The 11,080-nt window shown below is 29.0% G+C and overlaps 2 protein-coding genes across 2 annotated transcripts; both read left to right on the top strand.

The window, feature by feature from the left end:
• The first annotated feature begins 3,581 nt into the window (after positions 1-3,581).
• On the top strand, positions 3,582-4,354 carry LOC113380511 (histone H1-like). Its single transcript, XM_026619734.1, has 2 exons — positions 3,582-4,098; positions 4,344-4,354. Exons 1-2 carry the CDS (start codon positions 3,582-3,584, stop codon positions 4,352-4,354), a joined length of 528 nt encoding a protein of 175 aa, XP_026475519.1.
• Positions 4,355-5,318: 964 nt separating this feature from the next.
• Positions 5,319-6,243, top strand: LOC113380701. The gene is made up of 4 exons (XM_026619862.1): positions 5,319-5,509; positions 5,605-5,849; positions 5,918-6,078; positions 6,149-6,243. Exons 2-3 carry the CDS (start codon positions 5,637-5,639, stop codon positions 6,029-6,031), a joined length of 327 nt encoding a protein of 108 aa, XP_026475647.1. The 5' UTR covers positions 5,319-5,509; positions 5,605-5,636; the 3' UTR covers positions 6,032-6,078; positions 6,149-6,243.
• The last annotated feature ends 4,837 nt before the right edge of the window (positions 6,244-11,080 follow it).

The following is an 11,080-nucleotide window of genomic DNA, read 5'->3' as shown; positions in this document are numbered from 1 at the left end:
TGGATTTATTACACAGAATATAAATAATAACAATAGTTATAAATATTATATACATGATGATTGACACGATGCTGTTGTTGTTAATTCCAGTCTTCCTTGCATAGAGTTTATGAATTTGTTCTTGATCTTCTTTAATTTTAGATAGCTCATTTACTTGAATTGACTTGATTGCAATTGGTTCGGATGATTTTGAAATATTGTAGTTTAAATTAAATCTTGGTAAAATTATAGCTTTTCCTTCTATTGAAGATTCCATATTATAGTAATTTTTATTGTCGATACTGAATTTGCATTGATGGGTTAGTTTCAAAATAAAATTTCCTTTAATAAATTTTGTTTCTTCTTGATGATTGCAAGACATATCAATTCTTGATACATGAACTTCCCGATATGTGTAAATAATCGACTTAATCAAAAAAAAAATGTGTAAATAATATACTTCATCAATCCTACTTTAAAAAAACGATTATAATTTTAGCAAAGTTTGACGAATTTTTAAAATTAAACTACTTGTTGTAAGGCCGTAATATTACAGTAAATTCTATAAGACCATGATGTATATCGCCAAAAAAAGTTCCATGAAAAAAGGCTTAAATTTTCAGCCTTTCAGCATCATTCCCAAATGATATCTTTCGAACAGTTTTTGATTTTTCAAATCTCTACCAAAAACTAATCAGCACGATTCCCAACCAATATCTTTCGAACGGTTTTTGAATTTTCAAAATCGATTCATAACTGCGGGCTAAAACGTGGACGAAAGAGTTTTCACTTCTCTGCTATTTACGAAGAAACGGTTTGGCCGATCGTCGCACAAAACTGACAAACAATAGTCCTCATCGAGATACATCGAATGGCTTTTAAATTTTTGAAATCGGTCCAGCCGTTTTTGAGAAAACGGCGATTTACGGCAAAAAATCTGTTGGTGCACACGCACACACACACGCACACACACACACACACACACACACACACACACACATACTTTTTCCAAATTTGGTCTCATTCGATTCAGAATGGCTTGAAACGTCGAGAAAACATAAAATTAGCGAATCGGATTTTTTGATGAAAACATAAACTTCTCCTTCGGGAAGTTAAAAATATAGTGTGCATCATTTTTGCTCTATGATATTGTGTGAAATGTTAACCTGAACCTCATTACATGTTTCGATGTGAGTGTTGTCTACTTGTAATAATTTTATTATGCATTCGTCATTATTTGATAGGATATGTTTAATATTGCAGAAATATATTTTTGAAACTGCTCTGCAATCTGCATCATCAAATTGATAGTTATTATTGCCAATTTTAAGGAAAGGTTTAGGTGGAATAATGACTCTATTTTCGGTATTTGGAATTGGAAACAATTTATAATGTTTATAAGTTTGGAGTAGATTATTATTATCATCCGTATAATAATATTGAATTTTTAATAAATTGTAATGTTTGTGAAGATTACTATCGCCTATGGAAAATGGTAGTGAATCTGTACTGTATAAATGCTTTATAGTATTAATCATAAAATTCAGATTATCTAATTTTATTATTGAATTATGAATTAAATTCATTTTAGCTAAATCTATTTATATTTTTATGTCACTTAAAATAATTGTCATCAATATAACTAAACTATAAATAATTTCTTCTAAACTATCTGGTTTATGAAAAGTGTCTTTATATTTTTTGCAAATTCTTAAAATAGCATTTTTCTCTTCGAGATTCATGTGGTCAGTCCGTATTAGGTTTTCAATATCGGAAAAATCTATATTTGAGTCAGATACAAAAATTATAAAATTCTATTTCATTTGTGAGTTCTACTTGTAAAGGTTTGGTTAATGTTAAGTTAATTTCGTTTTCTGTTAGGTTAGGAATTTCAACTATGGCTTCATTGTTTTTTGCTAATGTTACGGTATCTGGAATGAAACAATTTGGAAAATTTTGCCTTGTAATTAGAATTTCACCTTCTTTAATGTTAACTGGGACTTTACATTTTTGAATGCATCTTTCTGGTATCTGTTGACTAAAAAGTATTTTTGCCGGACTTTTTAAATAATGTAAGTTTAAATTAGTATTGGGTAACACTATCAACCCATTATTTAAATCTATTATTGCCTTCAATTTTTTAAGATTATCAATACCTAATAACCCATTGAAGGTTTCATGAAATTTAAAAAGATGGAATGGCAGGTTTTCATTACCTTTGAACTCTTTAAAACTCGGAATATTACATGCAAAATTTCCTTTGTGTGTTGCTGAAGCAGTTTTTATTGTACAAGGGTCAGAGTAAATAAAATTTTTGAAATATTTGTTAGCGATTTCTGGACAAATGAAAGATTTTGTGGAGCCTGAGTCAATAAGAAATTTCATATTTGGATTTTGGATTTGTATGTATGAGAGTTGATATGTTACTTGAATATAATGAGCGATATTTTAGAAAAACTAACGATTGAAATAAATCATGCTTTTGATGATATGTTGGGGATGAATTTAGCTATCATGTGAATCCATTGTAAGCGAATCCAGCGAATTATTTAAAACAAAAGCGCTGGATTTAATTTTTTACAAATAATTTTCATTTTTGTAAAATTTTCAAATATTATTGTTTTCTCCTCGGTCCTACACTTTTCAAATATAGTTTTAATACATCAAAAGTAGCCAAACGTAACCATTTTTAACTTCCCGTAGGGCAAGTTATAGTAATCGCAAAAAAATCGAAAATGAAATTTTTTATATATCTTTACGTTTCAGAGGTTTCTGAACATTTTGGCATACCTTAGAAAAAATGGATGTATGTATGTGCGGATACAAATTTTCGTCGACGATTTCGGGAACACGGATCAACCGATTTGAATAATTCAAAAAGCATTCGATTCGTATTGATAAGAAGACGTGCTGATTAGTTTTGGCAAAGGCAGCTCCAGCCGTTCCAAAGATACAAGGCAAAAAGTGCCGAAAACGGTAATTCAGTTTTTAAGAGAACGGAGCGTCCGAATTTAATAATTCAAAAAACATTTGACTTGTATTGACAAGATGTAGAATTGATCAAATTTTCATGAAGGCAGGTCTAGCGGTTTCGGAGATCTAATGAAAAAAGCAAAAAAAAAAAAATGCCATTCGGCGGTTAAAAATGATCATTTGACATATGCACCTCAAATTATCAGATATTTTTTATAGAGATTTCAACAATAAGTATATTTTTTTTACATTTCTATGGGTTCCGTACCAATGCTTATGCGTTAGACGGCGGCGCGGCACTTGCGAGCTTTGACATTTTGTCTCTATGCAGTTCAAGCAGTGCGATTGCTTTGAATAAAAGTTCAGAATTTCCAAAATATGTCAAAATGAAGAAAACTTTTTCAAAGAATTTTTTTGTTTCCAAAAAAAAAATTTTTTTCTCAAAAAAAAAATTTTTTTTTTTCAAAAGAAAGTAATTTTTTATCAAATTTACAGTTTCTCAAAAAAAAATGTCAATCGTTTTTAAAAAAATAATAATTTTTGGTACGGGAAGTTCCAGCAATTTGCCTTAAGGCACGATGCCCTAATTGCCTTAAGACAGAATTCCACTTACAGCTAGTTTTACTATAATGTCAGATAACGCTTTATCCGCGTCGCCGGTGGGAACCGCTGCGCCAGCTACAGCATCGTCGAGTGAAGCCGTCCCATCGAAGAAAAAGCGAGTGAGGGCGCCCTATCCTCCCATATACGTAATGGTCAACGACGCCATAGCAAGCCTGAAAAAACGCGGAGGATCGTCGCTGCAGGCGATCAAGAAATATATGTCGGCCAATTATAAAATCGACGCCGAGAAAAAATCAACATACATCAGAAAGTATTTAATGTCGGCAGTTGAAATGGGAACACTCATTCATACGAGAGGCAACGGTGCTTCGGGTTCGTATAAACTTGCCGCTAGACAGAGGGGCGGCGAAAGCGGTGTTTCGGCTGGAAAAGCTAGGACCGCTAAGAAGCCAGCGATAAAAATAAAATCGAAGACAGCAAAGTCGAAGGGCGCCGCCAAACCTGCTTCGTCCCTTAAAAAGAAGTCTGCATCCGCAGCGGGCACATTAAAAAAGTCGTCGGCGAAACCTAAGACGACAGTCGGTAAGAACAAGACCATATACGTGTTTATCTATGAACAAGACCATTTAGGGTAAGTCGACGAAAGCCTCATCGGCCAAGGCAACGAGCAATAATAAGAAGATTATCTTTTAATATACGTAAATTCGCTTTATTTCATCTTTTAATACATACTTTATTTAAGGCTTTATTATTTATATGTTCAGGAATGATTATTCATTTGATACAATTAATTTTAATTTATTAATTTTTTTTTTATTTTATTTTAGAATTGGGTTAACTGTATACTATTCTTTTCGATTAAGAAGAATGTTATTTTTTAATTCTTTTGATTATTTTAGTTTAAATAATTAGAATAAGATTTATTTTAATAATTTTTTCTTTATGCTTTGATAAGATTATAATTAATTTGATTTTTTATATTCCTAATACATATATTTTTTATTAGATTTATAATAAATATTATAGTTATAATTATGTTTTTATTAGGATTATGAGTAGGGTTAGAAATTAGGTTTTATAAAATATTATATATAAAAATGGATCGCAAAATGTGTTGGTAAGCGCATAACTCAACAACGCTCTTCGAGTCTTCGATCTTTTAAATTTTCAGCTCCTTCCCAGACAGCACAAGACATGCCAGGGAATGTCCCACTTGTCCTCACAATCTCCCAATATCGCGATATCCTATGAATATCCTATGAATATGCAACGGGACGTCTCAAAACCAAAGGACTCGAGCAGGTATAACGAACGGTTCACGACATGTCGATCTCATACGCGCACGGCTTGAGACCTCTAAACGTATATGTTTGTCCCTTTCTCTTCGCCGTCGCGTCGCTTGGCGTCATCAATTAAGCTACTGACGCTATATGTCGAATTCTTTTATAGTTGTTGCGTAATTGAGTATTATTAGTGAAAATTTCATTTGTTCTGTTTAAATATATATGTGGTGTTATTAATAAATAATATTGAAAATCCAAATGCTCTAAACTTGATTAATAATAGTGGAAATTGCATCTGTTTTATATAATTAATGTATATTTGAGTGTGTAATAAATAATTTATATCATACTTGAAAAAAATAAATTTACATTTTTATCAGTTTAGTTCTCTATCTAAGAGTTATAATTTGAGTTCACACTAAAATATATAGTATTTTAAAACTTCTAATATAATATGGCGCCAAAAACAAAGTATTCAAAAGTGTTAAATTTATTTCAAAGAGGCAGTTTCAAAGGCGTGTGAATTACTATGTAAAGGCTAATATCCAGGCAACAGCTATTACTGATTCTGCAAATCTACAGGAAAGTTGCACAAGAATAAATATATGTGCAGAACAGCCAATTGAAAACATGAATAATGATTTGGAGACATTGATTACTTCTCCAGAAAAAAAGCTGCAGACAAATTGGACGGAACAGAGATAATAATTGTACGTAAAGCTTTTTGTATACTGCATGGTATTTGAAATATTATGTTACTAGTACAAATATATATTTTATAATGCTGGCATTTCTACCCTGCTAGATTCAATTGGCGAGGAAATTTTCATCAGGGAGATGACTAAAGTTCGATTAACCATGGAGGGCCTTGAGGAGCAAGTGAAGGAAATGATGTTGAGAATGGATTCCTTCCAGTCTCCTAAGGCTGTCATGAGTAGTGACATGGGCCAAATCAAGGAAATTTTAAACAAGTTTCCTCTGTGCTCAATGGACGAACTTCGAGAAGTGGAGGATAGTCTAAGAAACAACAAGGATGTGAAAACACAACTGGTAATCACAAGTTCACCCAAATTTATGTTTATTAGTTAGCTTTATTATAAACTAGTCTTTATTTTTAGATTTTGTATTTGGCTAGGACAGGTGGAAAATGTGCTAAATCTGTCACAGTACAATTGATTAAATTGATATTTGATGATGGCCTGGCTAGGAGAGTTCAGCTGGGCAGGGGGTAAAGGAAAGCACAAGTATTGCGAGCTTGTGCTGTGCGATATCATCAATGGTAATTTATAGTTCCTATGTTTATGATATGTTGTAAATTATGTATAAAACTTACATATGAATAATTTCAGAAACTGTTCTAAAGAACTTACCTAATGAAACCAAGTTTGCCATCTCAGAGGCTACAAAAAGCTGGCTGAGGCATGCCAGTGAATGGTATACAAGGTATGTTTGTGAGATGTGTATTATTAATTTTATATATATATATATATATATATATATATATATATATATATATTGAAGAGACGTTAGTAATGAATTTACTAATTAATGAATAAATGTAACCAATTTTTAATAACTTCTTGAGTAGATTATAGTTTATTTGGAATACTTAACGACGAGAATTGGAACATTTGTAGCTCTTCTGGAAGTGTGTGAAATCAAAGAATTTATTTAGATACAAAAATTTATTTAGCGCTTTATTATAATATTTTAGTTGTTACTTGTTCAAGAGTTCAGGACTAACTAACCTATATTTTTACATTTTTAAAATATTTCCAATATTTCTAGTTTTATGATAGCTCGCCGAGGGTACATGAGCTATCATGTAAACTTTTATTAACGGTTGTCTTGCAGATGTACAAGATATTCGCAACATTTACCGTTACTCGGGATTATACATCGTTCAAATGAATTTACTTATGACTATATTTATAATTATAAAGAACACAATTCTCAACAATATATATTTACATTATGGAAGTAAAATGTTTTTTTTTTACTTTCAGAATTTGAAAAAAGGATTTCGTGGATTGTTCGGTGCCGTGATAGTGAATGCTATATATTTTGCAGGTAATTTTACAATTAATTCACAATGTTTTGATACTCATTCTATATTTTTTATCCCGTTTGCCACGCTCACAAAATTCACATGTTTTGTAGGGTGCCATTTCTATTTAAAGCGGGTATATAAAAAGTAGTCCTGCTAGGAAACTTCTAAATGATTTTGTATTCATTTTGTAGTGCCGAAAGTTCTGGATACAAAATTAAAATTTTAATATTTTTTGCATTTTAATTTACTTATTTATTTATCACCGTTTTTTACATTTTCATTTACTGTTTTTTTTTTTTAAATCTTTATAAGAACTTAGAATCTTTATTACTTTATGGATAAAAAATTAAATATTCACTATTTTATTTGCATTTTAATTTACTAAAAAAAAAATTTATCACTTCTATATTTTTATTTACTAAAATGTGCTTATAAGCATTTAAAGAATTAAATCACAATTTTTGTTTTTAGCATAACATTTGCTGATACTTCTAAGATCAATTGTACAAAAATATTGGTTATTATTACACGCATTAATGTGTAAAAAATATCTTAGCCAAATTGAACATTTGCAATTATATATAGTGGTATACTTACAAAAAATTTATTGAATATAAAATATTAAATACCTAATATTTAACAAATAAAATTTAATATTAATTAATTGAATTTGATACATATCTTTTAGTTTCATTATTTGGCAATACATTACTATTGTTATCAATTACTATTATTATAAATTACTACATCTACATGTCTAAGTTACGAACTAAAGAAAAACAAGTAACAAAAATTATTATTGAAATTTTAAATACAACACTTAATAAAAACTGCAATATACAGGTTCAAGTTTTGAAAACACTTTTATTAATCTTCATCACTGAATTTCAAATACATTTATCTTAAATGCAATTTTGTTGCTTATTTTGAATAATTGCAAACAATCTAAATACTTAAATTTCTTTTCCATCAGTTTCCTGGAAATGGACTTACAGTTGCTTCTACTCTACCAAGGTAATTATTTTAAATCCTTAGTTTTGTTTTCTTCGTTTAATGAAACATTTTTATTGCATACCTAGTTTTGTAATAATACTAAAAATATTTCAAACAACTAAACTTTAATACCATGATGAGCTTTTAACCGCCCCAGTATGAGGTCCTTGATTATACGGTTACCTGAATCAATACTTTTTAACAATTAAATTATACTCAATTATATTAATTATACTAAATTATACTCAATTTTATTATTTCTAAACTAATCAATATATTTGATTGCAGCGTTGTACCTGAATTGCAAGTGGATTTCTGGAATTGAGCTCGTGAGGTCTGTCCAGCCTATCAAAAACTAATAAAGGTAATTATTTACAATTTTATTTTTATACATTTGTTCATTTTACATCTTGTAACATGAGGTTCAAAAATATCCTGGATTTGAATTAAAATACTAATGATAGTGTAGAAGAGCACTTCTATTTAACTAATTTATTTTCTCTTTTCTGTTTCAATAAAGTATTTTATGAATTTGTTTTGTCATACTATTTATATTTACGTCCTTTACAATGATGATACCATTACCGCCCCAGTATGACAGCTTTGATTATACGGTTTAACTGAACTTGATAACAAACCCAGTTTAATTTACAATATTTGTTCATAACTAATTATAATTATTTTAAATTACAGATCAAACATTGTATGAGCAAGAGGAATACAAAGGATTGTATTGAGAATTCTCTAGGGCTTGCAAAAAGGTAATTAACCATATTTTTTTTTATATTTATCCCAATTGCCACGCTGCCTGTTATCCATTAACTCGACAGTGCCAACATTAGTTTATCTTTGGGTATAATAATTTCCTGCTAGGAAACTTCATAATGATGTTTTATGTCCTATTGGAGTGCCAAAAGTTATGGAAACAGTAAAAGATAATTAAGAATTTTAATATTAATTAATTAAAATCTGTTTTATGGATTATAGTTTATTTTACAAATTAATTTTTTGTTATTTAAAATTTGTTTTATGATTTAAACATATTTTTGTTTTACAGAATCTGTGTTATTATATAATTGTTTTCTTCTTTTATAAATTATATAATTTTTTTGATACGAATTATATATTGTTTTATAAGCAATATGAATATTTAATAATTTCTTTGTTTTGTTTTATGGATTGAAATTCAATTTATTATTATATAATTCTTTTCTTTACATTCTGTTTTATGAACTACCCAGTAAACACGCGATGTTGCTGACAACATTTGAAAAAAATCCCGTCGCGATGTCCGCGATGTGACAAAATATCATGTTGTTTAGATGTTTTATCTAAATCTCAATGCACATCGCATTTGTGAGCACAAAACAAATATTGTTTTAACATTTTATCTAAATCTCAATGCACATCACATTTGTGAGCACAAAACAAATATTGTTTTAACATTTTATCTAAATCTCAGTGGATGCACATTACACATTGTTTTATAAAACAACAATTAAGTTCAACACCTAACTATATAGTTAATATAGATAAATGCTGAAGTAAACAATGGAGCTGTAGAATCTTTAAATTTTTAGTTTTTGGTATGGAAATTATATATAATTTTTATAAATTTTCAATATAATTTTTATGTATATTTAAAAATTATATTAAAAATTTGTATTATATTAAAATGCGTGCAAAATACTAGGAAATAAAAGTTTGCAGATAAAAGTGAATGAAAAAAGTTAATTAATAAATTCAATTATGTACAAAACTTTTATATTTAAACTTTTGTTTCGTATTGCCAGAAGTGTGTTTATGAAGTTTGATTTTGAAGACATGATGGCGGGATGTTTAAATTGAAATTAACCAAAGTTTTTTTTTTCTACAAATGTATATTAATCATAATTTTAATTTAATAGTGAACAAAATATATAACTTTAATTTAAATTGTTGAAACAAATATGAAAATAATAACATTGTGATTCATGTAAATGCTGTGAGTTAATGAATTTTGCTGCCTAGTGAGTGTCAACACTAATAGGATGACAAGGACATCTATAGGTAGGACTCTCTAACAATAAAATTCAAGATGGTGCCTCATGCTGACATTAAAGAAACATCAAAGCGTGTTTTATAAAGTTGTTTAATAAGTTTGTAGTTTGAAACCCTTAACAGTTAAAAAAAATGAACTCGTAAGTACATCATATAGTTATTTATAATAATATTTAATTATTATTAATGTTTACTGGATTTTATATTTCTGTAGCATTATGAATGACATGAATGGAATTCTCAATGAAGAGGTTAAAAAAAACATTGCCGCTGTATTGTCAACCGAATATTATGCTGAAAGCAGAAATCGAGTGAATTTCAGAAGATCAGATGCAGGATGATGTTTCAGATCGGTTAGCTAGGATTAAAAATAATGTACTTGACAATCTTTCAAATCGATCGATGAATTACAGTCAGTGGAAAAATGACAAAGGATTATGACTTGACTTCTATATATAAACTGTTTTAGAAACTCTTCAGAATAAAGACGATAATACCCTCAATGTTTGCAAGTGTTTTGTGTATAATGAAGACACGAGGAAATGATGGTTGAGACATGACATTCACTATATTTAACCAAATGCTACGAAGAAATTAATCAATTTTAATGTAAAGTCGAAAAACTAAATATTTTTCATGTATAAATAATTTCTTAAATAAATGTGTTGCCTTTACATTAGGATTGATTAAAATACACACACACACACACACACATATATATATATATATTAAATTGTAGAGTCTTGGATTTGTGTAATAAATTTCTATTTATAACATTTATAAGTTTAACTTTAATTGCAAATATTGATGCTAATTTGTAACATTTTTTTACATGTGATTATCTATGAATAAATAAATGATTCTTGAATAAATAGTCTATTATTAATAAATTAAAAATAAAAATTCATGCATGTGTGTGTACAGAAAAGAATATTGAATTAATGTACACAATTACGTTGTTTTCATGTTTTGTCAACATCTGTTCAACATGCGATTAAACGTGTTAAAAAAGTCGCGACAAAAATCGCAAATGTAACATCACTTGGCGCTCGTTTAACGTTCTATGCGACAAAAACGACTGCGGCGTGGCGATATCTCACATCGCGGGCGCGATGTTGTATCCAAATTGTTTAGATGTAATTTTGTTTACTGGGTATATAATTTGTTATACAATAATCAATAATTTAGTAACATTATT

Source organism: Ctenocephalides felis, unplaced genomic scaffold, assembly GCF_003426905.1.
Source record: "Ctenocephalides felis isolate EL2017-DRISC unplaced genomic scaffold, ASM342690v1 CF-g0.4_SCAFFOLD_00167, whole genome shotgun sequence".
In the NCBI taxonomy this organism is placed as follows: Eukaryota; Metazoa; Arthropoda; class Insecta; order Siphonaptera; family Pulicidae; genus Ctenocephalides; species Ctenocephalides felis.
Note: the sequence above shows the minus strand (reverse complement) of the source record. Positions and strands in the feature narration are given on the sequence as shown.

Bases quoted from the DNA above. Each gene is read 5' to 3' on its own strand.
- LOC113380701 (XM_026619862.1), top strand. From the start codon at position 5,637: ATGACTAAAGTTCGATTAACCATGGAGGGCCTTGAGGAGCAAGTGAAG. The intron at 5,850-5,917 runs GTAATCACAAGT...CTTTATTTTTAG, and splicing joins AGGATGTGAAAACACAACTG to ATTTTGTATTTGGCTAGGAC.
- LOC113380511 (XM_026619734.1), top strand. From the start codon at position 3,582: ATGTCAGATAACGCTTTATCCGCGTCGCCGGTGGGAACCGCTGCGCCA.